Here is a 17,052-nt window from a genome sequence, read left to right as displayed (position 1 = left end):
TATCAAGTTGCATTTATAGAAAGCTGCACTGAACTCCCCATGTGCCCACCTCAGAAACCCCTCCATGCCTCCTGAAGGAAGAGGCTTGTTTTCTTGTCATTTTCATAAAAGTAAAAATGTGTCATGTGCAGCTTAGTCCTGGTTCTTTGAGCTTTCACTGGTGGGATTCTTGATGAAATATTGTTGAATATTTTATCAAGAAATATTTGGCCGAAACCGGTTTGGCTCAGTGGATAGAGCGTCGGCCTGTGGACTGAAGGGTCCCAGGTTCAATTCCGGTCAAGGGCATGTACCTGGGTTGCAGGCATATCCCCAGTGGGAGATGTGCAGGAGGCAGCTGATCGATGTTTCTCTCTCATCAATGTTTCTAACTCCCTATCTCTTTCCCTTCCTCTCTGTAGAAAATCAATAAAATATATTAAAAAAAAATAAATTTTAAGAAATATTTGGATGGTTTCATTTGGTAAGTCACTCTAATCCTCTGCTTATCTTGAATAAAATCTAGTATTTTTCTTTTTAAGCCTTTTGTTTCTGTGAAGATTTCCAAGTCTGTGAAAACAGATGTTAGTGTTCGTATGCAGGGAAAGACCCAAGGTACGCACTTCTAGAAATTCCAGTAGAAATTCCCCGAGTCTGGGGTACCAGCTTCTGTCCTGATAGAATGCTGACTGTCTTCTCACTGCACATGGTGTGTGTGCACCAGGGACAGGCGCTCCTCTCAGACACCCTAGGCTTGTGCCTTAGTAAAGCTGCCATTGTGAAAGGAAGCCACACAGAGAATAAAGAGATCTTATTTGATGAGAATCAGTAAAAAGTCTAGCTCTGATTCAGAATTCTAATTCAAGAATGCCAAATTCTAAACTTCTTTTATATTTATAATCTTTTTTTAACCCTAACCTAAGGGTATGTTTTTATTGACTTTTTCGAGAGAGGGGGGGAGAGAGAAACATTGATGTGAGAGAGATTCATCAGTTGCCTCCTGTACTTGCCTCTAAGTGGTATCAAACCCGAAACCTAGGTACGGGCCCTGACTGGGAATCAAACCCGCAACCTTTTGGTGTATGGGATGACGCTCCAACCAGCTGAGCCACCCAGCTAGGGTTCTTTTGATATTTTATTGTTTTTTAAAATATGTATTTCAGAGAGGAAGGGAGAGAGAGAGAGAGAGAAACATCAATGATGAGAGAGAATGATGGATTGGCTGCCTCCTGCATGCCCTCTACTGGGGATCAAGCCCACAACCCGGGCAGTGCCCTGACCAGAAATTGAACCGTGACTTCCTGGTTCATAGGTCAGTGCTCAACCACTGAGCCACACCAGCTGGGCAATTTCTAATCACTTTTAGAACTTGAGGTATTAACCGTAAAGCAGTTGTCCTAAGGTTATTAGAAGGCAGACAGAAACTTCCCATAGAATACCTGTGTAAGACTTCCTTGATTTTTATATTTGTACATGAATCCAGACCTGGAGTGGAACCTCGCCATCTTTCCAACATAAGAGCTAAGTGAGTTACAGTTATTCACCCAGAATTCGGTTCATTAATAGAGTGTAGGGTTTAAGAGCCTAGGCTTACATCCTGGCTCTGCTGCTTCATGTGAACGTCACTTAACCTCTCTTGTGCCTTAGTTTTCTCATCTGTAAAATGGGGATAATAGTACTTACCTTATAAGGATGTTACAACTATTAAATTTCATAGTACATAGAAAGTTCTTAGAACAGCTTCTGATACTCAGTAAATGTTAGATATTTACTTTCCTTGAATTTTCAGAACACTAGGCAGAAATACCGTTAACACACTTCCTTGATGACCAACAGCTGGATTCCCCCGACCACTTTTAGGTGCGCTGTTAGCTCGGATGCCTCAGGAACCTGGCTGCAGCGGTGTGGAAAGGCACCTCCTCTCACCCTGCGGGAAACGGGCAAGAGAATGGACTAGAAATGGGGGAGGCCACACGCTCCACCGGGAGTAGTCACCACCTGCCTGGTTCTGCCCCATGCCCCATCCCTGAGGGCCATCTCCAGAAAGCACGGGTGGAGTTCACACATGCTGTGGCATTCTATCCGTTGTTAAAGGACAGCTACTTGTAACTATGTCCTTGGCAACTTATTGACCTCTTATCGGTAAAGGCGGAGAAGTGCTTCGTGGAGTTTCGGGGGGTCACAGGGTGTGTAAGCATCTGCCTGGGAGCTGGCACAGGGCAGGTGCTCAGTCATAGACGGCGCCCTTGCTGTGCTTCTTGTTGGGGCCTCCCTGGGCTTGAGGTCTCCTCCTTAGAGCAAGGTCAGTGGGGCGGGCTGTCGGGGAAGGAGCACCTGTCTGCTCTAGTGCAGAAAGGCGTCCTCGGCTCCAGCACACAGGGCCGTTATCTTGGGGTTGAGACGCCGGAGGGGGCCCTGCCGAGTTAGCGAAAGGCAGCGCCCCTCCAGATCGCGCCGCCTGCGTCTGGAGTCCAGCCGGGCCGCGCGGGGGCGCCCCCTAGCGGCCGCCGGGGGCCTCGCTCCGTCCCAGGCTCGGCGGCGGCGGCGGCGCACACGTGACCGCGCTCGGGGCCTGCAGCCGCTGTCACTCAACGGGAGAGGAACAAGATGGCGGCTGAGGGCGTTCCGCTGAGGGCCCCGTAATTCCCTCCACCGACCCGCCCTCCCGCCCGGCCCCGGGGGCCTTTCCACCCGCCCCGGCGCCCCCACCGCCACCTCGCCGCCCTCCGCTTCCCTTCTCCCCGCCTCGGCTCCGACGTGAGGGGCCGGCGGGGCAGCCGCACAGGCAGCCCGCGCTCCCGCCACGTTCAGACGCGACCCAGCGGCAGGTTCCGCTCGCGGCGCCGCGGCTGCCGCCGGGGCAGGTGGGCGGCGGCCCGGGCTGCGGCGACGCCCCCGGCGGCCTTAAGGGGACTGAGAGTTTAGGCAGGTCCCCCTCCCCTCCCGCTCGCCCGCGGTTTAAAGTTGCGCTGCGGACGCCTCAGTGGGTCGGGGGAGCCTGTGGGTCCCGGGTTGGTCTTCATCCCTGAGCGCCGCTGGGCTCCGGCCACAGGAGCAGTGAACGGCCGATGAAAGGGCAAAGCAGGAGCCAAACCAACCAACGTGGCAGCGCACCCGCTTCGAAGTCATTGTGGCAAAATCCAAAACAAAAGTAAGGCGTCGCGGGCTCAGGCGGCTGTCGGGTCCCCGCTGCAGGGGGCGGAGGTGCGGTGATCTTGCAGCCGCACCTGCTGAAGACGGGCTTCTGCGCCGACTCCCAAGCACACGGCCAAGTACTGGGGGCCTTCCTAGCAATGACGTCTCTTTTTATCCAGTTTCAAGGGATAAAAGCCCTTCCTGGGTCTGTAATAAGTTCCTCCCTGGTGACTCCCTCCAGTTTACTCAGAGTCTCTCCAGGCTGGTGCGGAGATGCATTTTTTAAAAAATATATCTTATTGATTTTTTACAGAGAGGAAAGGAGAGGGATAGAGAGTTAGATGAGAGAGAAACATCGACCAGCTGCCTCCTGCACACCCCCCACTGGGGATGTGCCCGCAACCAAGGTACATGCTCTTGACTGGAATCGAACCTGGGACCCTTCAGTCCGCAGGTCACGCGCTATCCACTGAGCAAAACCAGTTAGGGCGAGATGCATTTAAAAAAAAACACACACAAAAAAACACAATTACTGCTTTGTGTTAAATGCGGTAGTTGCATGTTCCTGAATTATGAAGAAAGCATAACTTTTGGCAATACTCTTTAAGACTTTTTCTTTATGTTTTTAAAAAATATATATATTTTTATTGATTTCAGAGAGAGGGAGAGAAACAAATGATGAAAGAGAATCATTGATCCTATTGGGGATGAAGCCAGCAACTAAGGCATGTGGCCTGACCTGGAATCCAACGGTGACCTCGTGGTCCATGGGTCCACGTTCAACTACTGGGCCACACCGGCTGGGCTCTTTAAATGCTTGTTAACCTGGATTAACTAGGAATCCCGTTTTAAGAGTACTTGTATTTGAGGAAATAGAATCTATAAAAACGAAGGTGTGTCATTTGTTTTTCTCCAAAAGAGACTAGGGTAGCCCTGGCCCTATACTTATTAGAGAAGTATCAGTATTAAGCCGAGTGTAACCCCACTTAGACGGTCCTAACAGAAAAAAGTCACTTCTTACTCCCAGAATGAAAGACCCGTAGAGACTGGTTTACACTATCCCAGGGCATTTTGGCTAACGTTAACTTCTCTTTGAAGGCCTAGCAAATAATATTTAGGATTGATAGCTGTGTATATGCTGAGTTAAATTAAAATTTGTGGTTGGGTTTCCTTTTTTGTTTTATTTATTTACTAGAGGCCCGATGCACGAAATTTGTGCAAGAGGCTCGGCCCTAGCAGCCGCGGCTTTGTCTGGAAGGTCAGCGGAAGGACGTCTGGAAGGTCATTTGGCTGTCAGGTCTAATTAGCATATTACACTTTTATTATTATAGATTGTAATATATATTTTTTATTGATTTCAGAGAGAGAAACACCAATGATGAGAGTGAATCATTGGTCACCTTCCTCCTGCATGCCTCCTACTGGGGATTGAGCCCAAAACCCAGACATGTGCCCTGATTGGGAATCGAATCGTGACCTCCTGGTTCATAGGTTGACGCTCAACCACTGAGCTGCTCCACAGTTTAAAAAAAAAACCACCTTGCATATTTATGTACTTACATGACTTTTTTTTTTTCTTAACACTCAGTTAACCTTGTATATACTTGTCCTATCTTTATATGAAATTAAAGGTTATGTATGTTTATATTAATCTTATATAACCTGCATCTCCTAGCAAAGTGTCTTGCATGTAGCAGTAGCAGATGCTCCTCAAAGATTGGTGGGATAAATGATTGTTAGTAGGTGAGAACTTATAATAGATGAAGGTTTGATCATCTTCAGTGGGTGTTATAACTAAATATTTTGGATTTGGGAAACTAAAAATTTTTCTAATTACATTTTGATAGGCAGTTTGACCAGTGAATGTTTTTAGTAGCAGAATTAGTGTGTTTTGAGCTGCTATTTCATATTGCTTGCCATGCATTTTCCTTTCTTTATTGGATGTGGTGTTAACTTGTTGGATGCTTTACTTTTCAAACACATTATTTCTCAAGAGTATGGTAAAAGCGCACGTCATAGTGACCGGTTGTTCAGTTGTTCCGCCGTTCGGTCTATTTGCATATTAGGGTTTTATATATAGATAGATAGAATAAACTTGCTTAATTAGACCTGCTTTCTGATTTAGCTAACCTTTTTCCAGCCCAGTGAAGCACCCCAACTTCTCTTTCAGGTAACTGTCAGCAACACAGCAGTAAATATCAACACAAAGATTATTATTGTAGATCATGCAGGGAGGACAAAGGGTAAAATATTTCACTGCAGCAGTGTTTGACTATATTCTGTGCAGTGAGAAAACCTGAAGTCATTTTCAAGGTCCACCATTTCTTACTTCTTTTCAGCTGGGTCAAGTTTCTAAACTTTCTAAATCTCCGTTTTCCTAAAGAAAGAAAATAGGATTCTACTGAGTCCCCTATCTACCTACTCTAGGACTTCTGTGAGGATCAAATGAGATGAGGCATGTGAAAACGCTTCACAAACATTTGGTTAAAGTGTAAAATGTTTGCACCTGGCTATAAAGCAAGTCATGTTCCTGAGCTGAAGAAACTCCAAGGAGGCTAGTCGCTAGGAAGAGGAAGCCAGCAATTGCTACATGACGTCATTACCTGGCACCCACAGCAACCGTTTCCTGGCTGGGCTGGGCTGTGGGCCACATTTTGCACCAGAGGGTCTTGGTACATTGGCTGTGATTTGGTGGGGTATTGCTCTGGGGTGGTGGTGAGGCCTGTGTCCCACTTGGGGAAAGCTGAGTGCTGGTTTGTGGGTGTCAGGTCCGCAGTGCCGTTTCTTTTTAAATGGCCAGTGTGTGTCATGCAGCTCCTGCGTTGAGCGTCTGCCCCCTGGTGGTCAGTGTGCATCATAGCTACTGGCCGGACGGTCGGATGGACACAGGCTTTTATGTATATAGATGCTGGCTTTAACACCATAAGTGTTGTCTTCTTCTTCTTCTTCTTCTTCTTCTTCTTCTTCTTCTTCTTAAAGAGAGGAAGGGAAAGAAGAGAGGGGAGGGGAGGGGAGGGGATGGGAGGGGAGGGGAGGGGAGAGAAGAGGAAGAGGAAGAGGAAGAGGAAGAGGAAGAAGAAGAGAGAAACATTAATGTGAGAGAGAAACATTGATCTGACCAGCTGTCCTCACATAAGCCCCAACCAGGAACCAAACCCACAACCTGGGTGTGTACACTGACTGGGAATTGAACCTGCCACTTTTTGGTGCACAGGATGATGCTCCAACCAACTGAGCCACACTGGCCAGGGCTTTTAGGTGCCTTCTCCATGTATGCTCACAGGGTAGAGCTCAGAAAAGCAGCTGTTTGTTACTCTTCTAGATTAATGGCTGTGTTGAATGGCGGGGGAGGAGGGAACGCACGAATATTTTTCCATACCATAGTAAAGGGTAATTCACTTGGTTTCAGACTCTCTTTCCCAAAACGAATTGCTCACCCTCCAAAACCCCACCTATAGACATTTTGGAGACATCACTGATTCAGTGGTAGCCCCTGTCTAATAGAGTGGTAAATTAAGAATCAGACACGCAAACACACACACACACACACACACACACACACACACACACACACACACACACACAAAGAATCAGACACGGATCCTACAAATTTTGAGGAAATGGCAACGTTTTAGAACTGTAAAGTGTGTCCGCCTCCCCACCACCCTAACTGCTGTCCATTTTGTAGGTCAGCTGCTTTGCTTAGCAGTACGGCCCAGAGGAGGAAGAATGTCTCTCCTATTTCAGCTTTGAGGGGTTCAGATTGCCCGAACTGGACTAGCATTTCTGAATTTCCTGGGATGCCAGGCTCTGTGGATTCCTTGGGAAGCTCTGCAGCACCTCCCAAAGTCCCACCTCATTTAAAACCCCTGCCACCCCCGCCCCTGGGCTGCTGGTGTCTGGAGCCACAGGGTCTAATCCTGCCTCACTGTGAGGGGAGGGGAGGCTTAGTGGGAGGTGGTTGGTCCCTGGTGATTCTGGGAAAAGGCTCACTCTCCTGCAGCCGCTCAGAACAATGGTAACAAAGGTTGCCTAAAGGTTGGAACCTGAGGCGGGGGAGGGGTGTTTGGTTGCTAAGGGGCACACGCATGACACAGATGCCAATTGTGACAAGGCTGCCAATTGTTGGGCTTCCGTCCAGTGCCTGGGTCACTCGCGGTGGCCCACTCACCCGGATCACTCGTGCCCTACTCACCCTACTCACCTGGGTTGCTCTCTGTGCCCCACTTCCCTGAGTCCCTCGTTGTGACCCACTCGGCTGGGTCGCTCCCTTTGCCCCGGACCTCTGCTTGTCATGTCTGGGCTGCACCTCTGGGCCCCATGGCCCCTGTGTATGTGGCAGCTGTTGTGGCTGCTGGTCCAGGCAGCTCAGCCTTCAGAGTTGACCCTGGACCCTGTCCTGCTGACCTCCATCCCCTCGGGCCCAACCGAGCCCTGGCCTTTGGATCAGCAAACCCCCCCACCTGAGACTTCAAATGCCTTAAAAGAGGTTACATCTCTGTTCCTCCAACAAGAAGACTTGGCTCTGCCTACAGAGGCCCCTGAGGAGGTGAAACACCCTCCAACCCTTTGGGGGGCCCCAGCTCAGCAAGCCGAAGCCTCCTCAACCCAGGCGGAGACTTCAGCTCAGGTCCCGCCCCAACTAGAGGCCTCAGCTCCGTCTACACTGTCCTCCGAGCCTCTGAAACCGTGGTCAGTCCACCAAGGAATTCCAGATCAGCATCCCATCCCGGCTGAAAATGTCGAATCTTCGACCCAGTGGAAGAGCTCCCTTCTGCCTCACGTGCCTCTGGCCGGTGTAGAACCTTCTTCAGTCCATCAGAAGGGGGGAGCCCAGCCTCCAAAATCCTCTGTAGATGCTGCAGCTCAACCTTCGGTCCATCGTGAGGTGACAGTCTCACCTCTAGGTTCGGGTGAAGCTCAGCATCCAGCGCTGTCCCATATGAAGGTTAAAGATGTGGGCCTGGGGGTGTTGGTAGCTCCGGAGTCCACTGAGGAGAGTGAACTGTTTGTAACTGGGCAGGAGGTCTCAGATCATCCTCCAAAGTCCGCAGAGGAAGTCAAAGCTCCCACCCAGCAGGGGACCCCTCCAACGCCCCCTGCGGAGACAGGCTCGCCTCCATTGCAGCCGGAGACCGCAGCTCAGCCTCCTTTGGAGGCTGCAGCCCTGCAGCAGACGACAGCTCCTCCGAAGCACCCTGAGGTGCCGCTTCCACATCCAGAGACGGTTCCGGCTCTGCAGCCAGCCTTGACTGAAAGCACTGTTCTGCCTCTGGACCTGGAAGTTCGAATAACTCCGCAACCAGAGTCATCTGAGACACTTCCTCCAAAGACTGAACCGAGTGCCACCACGAACATATGTGAGCTCTGCGCCTGCAGCAATGGGACGCTGTCCTGTACTGGTCTCGGCCCAACGGAGAGGCTCCGCAGAGTGCCTGTGCCAGAGCCCAACAGCTACGAGGGCACCTTCTCTGTCTTGTAAGAACTGCCTTTCCTCTTTTGTTCTCTGCATCCTACCTGACACGGCAGCCTTTTCCCTGAGGTCTTCCTTGGCTTTCCTCATCTTCTCCAACCCACATTGACTGACACCCTGTTGTCTTGTGTTTGTCGACTATTTCTTATCTTCATTCTCCTTCTTACTATTGTTTCCTCCTTCACCAGTCCTTTAATTGCCCATATTATTTTTCCTTACCCATGTTTTAGTCCCATTATTTTATTCCTTAACCTCTAATTACCTCCCACTTTTGCTCCATCCTCTTTACAGCAACATGGCTCTCTCCCCATCTCACTGGTAGTGATAAAACAGAGCGGTTAAGAAGAGAGATTCTAGAGCCAGAGTGACTAGATTTGAGCCTAGGGAGGTCATTTATTAGTATTGGGACTCAATTTCCTCATCTGTAAAATGAAGATAATGATAGTTGCCATCTCATAGGATTGTTGTAAGAGTTAGATGAGTGAATATATGTAAAGTACTTGTGTCAGTGCCTAACATATGTATGTGTTAGCTATTATTATTATTAAATCCCTCAGTTATATCCAGAACTCATCTTTGCCTCCTGGCTTTCTATGTGTATCACCCATTTTGTATCCAACCCAGGGCTAAGTACTGTGGGAGCCACAGAAGTGTGACATTGTCTACAGAACATGACAATGGTAGGTGGGAAGAAAGAGAATATGCATAAAAAAGGAGGTAACATATAATTAAGTACTAAAAGATACAGACCAGAGGTGCAGTACTTCAGCAGAATCTATAGTCATTGGGGTGTGGAAGTCAGGAAAAGCTGTATGGATAAGCCAGAACGTTAGCTGGGATTTAAAGGATGGCTATGGTTTGTTAAACAGAGAACTAATGAGTGCAGTCTACGCAGAGGCATGGCTGGAGTAATAGACCAGTCTGGTTGTAAAGAATTGGTTTGGGAAGCAGTGAAAAATAATGATTATGAAAAACCTTGGCTCTCAGCTATAGGGGTTTGGAAGTTACACTGAGATTGGGAGAGCCGCTGGAAGTTTTCAAGTGAGAGAGACAGATGATTAAAATAGGATTATTTTCGATTCCATGCGTAGAGCTATCTAGAAAGGAAAGCTTGATTCGGGGAGACCAAATAGAATGCGCTAGCAAAATCTAGGAGTGAAGTGGGAAGGCGCTGAATCAGAGTAGTTGTGATAGGAGTAAAAAGAGAACCCTGGGAACACTATAAAGGAACAACTGATAAGGTTTGGTGACTGACTGGAGATGGGAGATGGAATGTACAGGAAAGAGAAAAATCACATATGACCCTGTAAAACTTCTGCCCTGGATGATGAGAACAATGGTGATATGACAGGCGGACATCCGTCGGTTGGGAAGGAGAGCCTGTGTGAGGGAGATGAGTCCAGTTTGGCCATCTTTTATTGGTGACCATAAGTAACCGGAAGGCTTCGGTGGAGTGGCAATGTCCCCTAGGCAGAGGGGCAGGTAGGTAGGTGTTTGGCTTTTTCTGACCTTCCTGGAAAATGTGTCTGTAAACTGAATAGGTACGTTGTTGCTGAGGGAAGAGGACAAGCTAAAGGTAAAGGCTCAAAGTCATCCACAGAGTTAGTGGTTGAACCTGAACCTCAGGAATTGAACAGCTTCTTTTAAACACTTGTAATTCATAGACATAGTCTCACTGTGTGTTTTTAAATGTCACAGAAGTAGATACAGTAGTATAAAATGTGAAAGTCCCACCCTCTCCCACTCCTGTTAGCATTTTGTGTGTGTCTATCCTTCCATCCAATCTCTTTTCCTCCCTTTCCTTTTCCCTTTCCTTCCTTCCTTCCTTCCTTCCTTCCTTCCTTCCTTCCTTCCTTCCTTCCTTCCTTCTTTCTTTTTTTCTTTCTTTCTTTTTGCATTTTCCCCTAAAATATTAATACTTTACTCCTTGTTCAATGATTTGTGCTTTTCCCTGTCAAATATGTCTATGAGAGCTTTCCATATTAATTGTCTCATTTCTAACTGCCCTTATCCTTCTAAGACCTGGAGAGATTTCCACAGAGTCACTGAGCCAAAGCTGTGGTGTGGCCTGGCATAAGGTTTCTTTATGTTTATTTACTGATAATGATAAATTTTTGCAATTTTTCTGTTGAATTATTCTTTTCTCATTGATTTGTAGAAGTCATTTTATTTATTTTAAATTTGTAAATATTTTTTTTTTAGAAGTCATTTTAGATTTTAGAAAGTGCATTCCAAGTCTTAACTGGCATTACCCATCCAAGAGAAGTTCAGGTTCTGAGGAGCTGCCTCATTACAAATTGTCTTTGTTAATTGTGCAAACTGGGAAGCTGATAGCTGTGGAAATTGGAAGACTGGTATTTCCTGCATTTGAATATTCCCCACAAGGTTGCCATGATGTTTTACTTATTCTGTTTATTCTTTTCCTACTTATTCAAGGATATTAATTGTTTCTTCACAGAAACTTGCAAGGAAACTTAATTTCTTACATCAATAAAGATACATGGAAGCCATACCATTTTGTTGCAAAACTGTGAGTATATTCTCTCCAAAAATGAATACAAAAAATAACTAGCTGCATTGTACGATCCTTCTTGGTCCAGAATTTTGAGGTCAGTAACTCTGATAAATGGTATTTCCCCCCCCCCCCCCCATGTCCCAAATCAATCACTATTGATTGCATTTCTGTTTGTTTTAAAAATTAAATTTGGCAGGCCCTCTTTTTTAAAAAAATATTTTTTTATTGATTTCAGAGACAAAGGGAGAGGGAGAGAGAGATAGAAACATCAATGATGAGAGAGAATCATTGGTTGGCTGCCTCCTGCACACCCCCTACTGGGGATCAAGCCCACAACTCAGGAATTCAACCCTGACCTCCTGGTTTATAGTTCGACGCTCAACCACTAAGCCACGCCAGCAGGGCTGATATATTTTAATTGCCCTCAAAGAAGTTGTGCCAATTTACACTCCAATCAGTGGGCCATGACAGCATCTATTTCCCTCTACCTTTTCACCACTGCATAGTCTCCAGTTTTTGGCTGATCTAATAGGTGAATAAATTTGAATTTTTCTGATTAATTGTGAACTTAAGTACTTTTATGTATGTATTGAACATTTGTATTTCTTCCCTGAATTTGCCCTGCCCTTTTTTGCTCATTTTTTAAATATTGATTTGTAGAAAAGTCTATTTAGGCACATAAGTGATTTGAGGAAAAATATTTACATCAAAGTACCTGGTATTTTTCATGACAGTTTGTGTGTCATCTTACTAGTTCAACTTGAACAGATTGTCATAAATGACTTCTGAATTATTAATAAAAGACATAATAATGGCACCATTACCCCATATATATTTCTGTGCAGTAAATAGTTGTAGTTATTTTGCATTTTGATCCAGAAATAACCTTTTCATTTTTCAGAAATCTCAGTGGAAATAATTTGAGAGAATTACATAAGGATTCATTCGAAGGCCTGATGTTCCTTCAGAGTTTGTAAGTTAATTATATTTATTTGGGTTGTGTTTTTGTTTCTATTTGAGTTTTTCGTTATGTTATCGATAAAATAAATAAGGGTTTCAAAACAGATTATCTCTACAATTTCTCCCATCAATAAAATTCTACAATTCTGTAAGTTTGTGTAGGGCTCCAGCCCATCTCTAGCACTTAATATCTCCTATGCATTTTCTTTTTTTTAATCATATGGACAAGATACATATAGAAAAACTCTTCAGTTATAGAGGAAAAGTGGTAATATGGTGTAAGTAATTATACACACCCATATGAGCCTTGTTATATAAGTGTTCATATACCATCTGCTCATGTTTATATTTAGTTTAGGGTCCATGATCAAATTGGACCTATGGTGTATGTGTTTTTACAACCCTTAAGTTAAGAATGATTTTTTGTTTATTTCATAAACTAGAGGCCCAGTGCATGAAATTCGTGCATGGTTAGGGTCCCTAGGCCTGGCTGGCGATCAAGGCCAATTGGGGCCTTCTAGCTGCTGGCCAGGGCCTTCCTTCCCCGGCTGCTGGCTGCCAGCCAGGGCCTTCCTTTGTTCTGCACTGCCGCTGGTGGTCAACTTGTGTCATAGCGAGCAATCGAACTCCTGTTCTCCCGGTTGAACTCCCGAGGGGACACTTTGCATATTAGCCTTTTATACAGAGAGAGATATTTGAATTTTCATATGTTCACATGTCTGTTTTTAACATAGTAGACAATGCAAATGAGCAAGACTGAGTGCATACTTTCAAGGAGTTATTCTCAGAAGAAATAGGATGCAAAAATAACTTTTAAAATGAGGAAATAGATATGGGCAATGAGAGCTATCAATTGGTTTTGGTTACAGCAGAGGGAAAAGAGACTTCAAGTTGGATTAGCAAAGATGTTACTAGAGTAGCTTTTTGAACAGGACCTTGAAGGGCCCTTGGGGATCATCAGACAGACATCTTGGGTAGAATAAGCTTGCAAAAGGAGCACATGGAAAGGCAAGACACGGAAAAAATACATTGTAGAGTACAAGTAGAGAGAGTAGGAATTTAGAATCAGATCATCTAAGGCTTTGAATGCCAAGCTACCATGTTATCACACCAGTGCTCTAGGACAAACGTTAGCCTACAACAGAATCACTTGGAGGGCTTGTTAAAACTCAAGCTGCACCCCACAGTTACTGATTCAGTAGGTCCAGAGGAGGATTGAGAATTTGCATCTTCAGTAAGTTCCCAAGTGATGCTGGCTGGTATTTGAGAGTCACTTCTGGAGAGCTAATCTAGTGACTGTGTGCAGGATGGATTAGAAAGGAGGAGATTACAGAGGGAAATACCAGTCAGAAAACAGTTATACCCATCCAGGTGAAAAGTGAGGGACTAAAGTGGAATCAATGGAAGTAAGAGAGCCAAGTATAGACAACAGTGGGTGTTTTCAAGTAAAAATTCAGTGCCATGTTGTTTTCTGTTGCCCCACCACTGTACAACTGAAGCAATTACATTCACGGATTCTTAAAGCAATGTAAAATAAAAAATGAATTTCTATTAATATAATAGAAAGTATCATTCTGAGTTAGTTCAAAGTTCTGTAGTATTAGAGAAGTAACTTCCTTTCAAGTTATGTGAAAAGGCATCTTTTTTTTCATCTGATATTGAATTGGCTTAGACAAACAGAATTAAACCAGAAAGGTGTGTAAATGTGAGACTATTTCTTTTAATATTATACATTTATAAATACATATGAACAGATAACGTTTGAGCTCATAATCTAAATTTGATAATTTGATGGGACCATAAAAGGTTGTCTAGTTGATTCTTCTGCTCTCAGGAAAGATTACCTTTAAATTCTATCAAGATCTTCAGTTGCATATTTATGAAGATTATGAAAATGAGAGAGGCGAGGGCAAGGTTAGGGGCTCTGAAAGGTTCAAATCACAATTCCTAAGATTTTGAGTTTAGACTAAAGTTGCATTTTCAATATTATCATTTTCTAACCTCTACCAATTATTCCTACTAATTAGATATCTAGTGGCTAATTGAGGCACTATTTTTCTTTTACTTTTTCTAGAGATTTATCCTGCAATAAAATACAATTTATTGAAAGGAATACATTTGCATCACTACCTTATTTGCGATATATGTAAGTTATAAATATAACTTCATTATTTTTATAATTTTTATAAAACTTAATTTTAAACCTCATGGTTATTCACTGTTTTGTATCTAATGTACCACATATATAAACATGAAACCATAAATCATAAGCAAATCTCTTCTACAGAGAGATTTATTTAGTGTGTGGAGGGAGTATTGAGGTTGTTTTATCAGACATAAATTAGAATCACTGCCAAAAGATAAATGATCTGAAATAATACTTTTTGTCTTCTTTTGCTTATGTCTTTTTGTAGAAATCTTGGTTGCAATTTAATCACAAAAGTGAGCTTTGGAACATTTCGGGCCTGGCATGGAATGAAGTTTTTACACAAGTTGTAAGTGAAGTAGAAGATAAACATATGTAAAAAGCTATGTGTAACAACATCATACAGTGATTGGTTAGCTGGATGTAAGCCCAGTTTGAATTCTGAAAAGTATGGCTTAAGAGCCATTCATTTTTTATTCAAATGAGGAAACTAAGGTACAAAGAGACCAAGAGACTTGTCTAACTCACATATGGCACTGTCTGCTTTCCTTAGTGCTGACCTTTGGCCCGGGCAATAGAAGGCACCAAGCACATAACATTCAAAGTAGCATCGTCATGGGAATCCCAGTGGTGCTGCTGCTCCGATATATGAATGGTCCTTGAAATTCTACATCTGAATTTAACTTTGATTCCTGTTCATGTGCAAAGTTTCTAAATATATGCAACATTGAACTGAAATAATTAAGTTTAGCTCAGAGTTCTCCAGGGAGCAAAAGGTGTGGGTGTTTCCTCAGCCAGGAGTCTCTTTTACTAATAAATGGCAAAGCAGAAAGAATTCCTAAAAATCTGCCACAGGGTCCTTCTCTCCCCAATCACCCAGAACATTATTTTTCAGAAAGTATATGCCTCTGAAGTGAATATGGCTGTGTATGCTAAGGTGTGGTGTGAAAAAATATAAAGAAAAAAATAAATAGCTGTAGCCCCATTCCAATTTCTTTCCCGACTCTTGGAAGGAAACCATCCCATCACTCTGCATTGCTCTAGAAAATCCTGTCTGTTCACAGCTGTAGGTACAGCTGTACGAGTAGAGGCAAACAAATTAATTTTTAGTGTTGACTTCAAATAGTCGAGTGTCAAGAAAACAGAAACCACAAAACTGACCCCAAAATTTGGTGTTGAAACCAGGATGTGTGAGTCCTCCCACGTTGTTCCTCTTTATCAAGATTGTTTTGGCTATTCTGGGTCCCTTGAATTGCCATATGATTTTAGAATTAGTTTGTCACTTTCTGGAAAGAAGTCAGTTGCGATTTTGATAGGGATTGCTTGAAACCACACATCATTTGGGGGAGTTTGGCCATTTTAACAGTATTACCTTCTGATCAGTGAACAGAGCATGTCTTTCCATTTATTTAGATCTTCTTGAATTTCTTTGAACAGTATTTTGTAATTTTTAGTGTATGAGTCATGCACTTCTTTGGTTAATTTTTTCCCTCAGTATTTCCTTCTTTTTGATGCTATTATACATGGAATTGTTTTCTTCATTTTATTTTTCTATTACTCATTGTGTATAGAAATATAGTTAATTTTTGCATATTGGTCTTGTACCTTGCAACCTGGCTGAACTCATTTATTAGCCCTATTGTTTTTTTCTAGATTCCCAGGAATATGTCTCATGGTTTTCCAGACATAGGTTAGAGAACTTCAGAGTCTCTATGGACACCTCATTTCTCAGCTTTTACTTTTAAGTTTTTTGGTTAGGCTATTTTTTGTGTTTCTGTGCTGTTATACATTGCCTCAGTGGCTGCCATGTTAAAACATTTACCTGTAATTGTTTTCAAAAACATTTCCCCTGAGGAGAGAGGCTTTTGGCAGAGGCAGCTCTCAGTCAGGTCAAAGACAAGTCTTTCGAGTGCGGTCTTCCAGGGACCGCGAGACAGCTCTTTGGGAATGAGATTTTGTTTCTGCCTGTACTGGGGATGTGGACTATTTTCCAGGGTTACCCATGGGAGGGAGAGCAAAGGTCTAAAATGAGTTCAAGCAATACAGATTACTGTTCTTATGATTAATTTTTCTTGAATAAATGTCCCCTGAATTCCTGTAAGCCTGTTGGTTAAATTTCCAGAGTTTGAAAAAGTTGATTCTATTTTTGCCAGCTGTTTTATGTTGCCCTTTTTAGGGATGAATTTTCAGGAGCCTTACTCCACCATTTTCACTGATTTACCTACACACAGTTTTAAATCTCTAAAGTCTCAACGACTACAAGCTAGTTAAATATTTAATCATGGGAGGTGATTAGGAAACAGAAATAAAAAGAGAAAATGTAATTTTCTCTCCCAGATGGGTACATGACATTTGAAAAGGTATTTCTTGTTCGGTAGCCTCAAAATTAAGGTTGAACTAACAACTATTTTAAACTCCTTTTCTTCATACAGGCTAAACACAGGCTTTCAAGTCAGAACTGAATTCAAATTCCAGCTCTGCTTCTTACTAGTTTGATAACCTAGGGCAACTTATATAACCTCTCTGTGCCTCAGTTTCCTCATTTGTGAAATAGGGTAATAATATTTATCAATAAGGTTACTGTGAGGATTAAATGTGAAATGCTCATCACAGATGCCCAGCAGCCTAATTGGTATTAGCTGTGATAATTATCTTTCTAATATTCTGTAAAAGTACACTAATGATTCTTTTTTGTTGTTGTTAAGCCTCACCTGAGGATATTTTTCTATTGATTTTTAGAGAGAGTAGAAGGGAGGGGAGAGACAGAGAGAAACATTAATGTGAGACAATCGATTTTTTGCCTCCCGCACGGCAGGGATCGAGCCTGCAACCCAGATATGTGCC

At 43.7% G+C, this 17,052-nt stretch overlaps 1 protein-coding gene and 2 long non-coding RNA genes across 5 annotated transcripts in view; 1 reads left to right on the top strand and 2 right to left on the bottom strand.

The window, feature by feature from the left end:
* Positions 1-17,052, bottom strand: part of LOC132218786 (uncharacterized) — a 449,343-nt gene that overhangs the window by 250,292 nt on the left and 181,999 nt on the right. The window lies entirely within an intron of this gene.
* Positions 2,521-17,052, top strand: part of LRRC37A (leucine rich repeat containing 37A) — a 28,451-nt gene continuing 13,919 nt past the window's right edge. For 2 of the 3 annotated variants that reach the window (XM_059670473.1, XM_059670472.1), the window contains exons 1-5: positions 6,706-8,592; positions 11,046-11,117; positions 12,004-12,075; positions 14,137-14,208; positions 14,477-14,557. In XM_059670473.1, the coding sequence (XP_059526456.1) occupies positions 7,409-8,592; positions 11,046-11,117; positions 12,004-12,075; positions 14,137-14,208; positions 14,477-14,557 (1,481 nt within the window). In that variant the 5' untranslated portion in view covers positions 6,706-7,408. Of the gene's footprint in view, positions 3,131-6,705; positions 8,593-11,045; positions 11,118-12,003; positions 12,076-14,136; positions 14,209-14,476; positions 14,558-17,052 lie in introns of those variants that run through there. The other variant, XM_059670474.1, reaches the window with a different exon arrangement.
* The window catches only part of LOC132218772 (uncharacterized), a 46,559-nt gene continuing 40,821 nt past the window's right edge, over positions 11,315-17,052 (bottom strand). The window contains exon 2 of the long non-coding RNA XR_009449260.1: positions 11,315-11,438. This is a non-coding gene — a long non-coding RNA (uncharacterized LOC132218772). The remainder of the gene's footprint in view (positions 11,439-17,052) is intronic.

The sequence above is a fragment of the Myotis daubentonii genome, chromosome 16 (assembly GCF_963259705.1).
Source record: "Myotis daubentonii chromosome 16, mMyoDau2.1, whole genome shotgun sequence".
Lineage (NCBI taxonomy): Eukaryota > Metazoa > Chordata > Mammalia > Chiroptera > Vespertilionidae > Myotis > Myotis daubentonii.
This window is presented reverse-complemented; position numbering and strand designations above follow the sequence as displayed.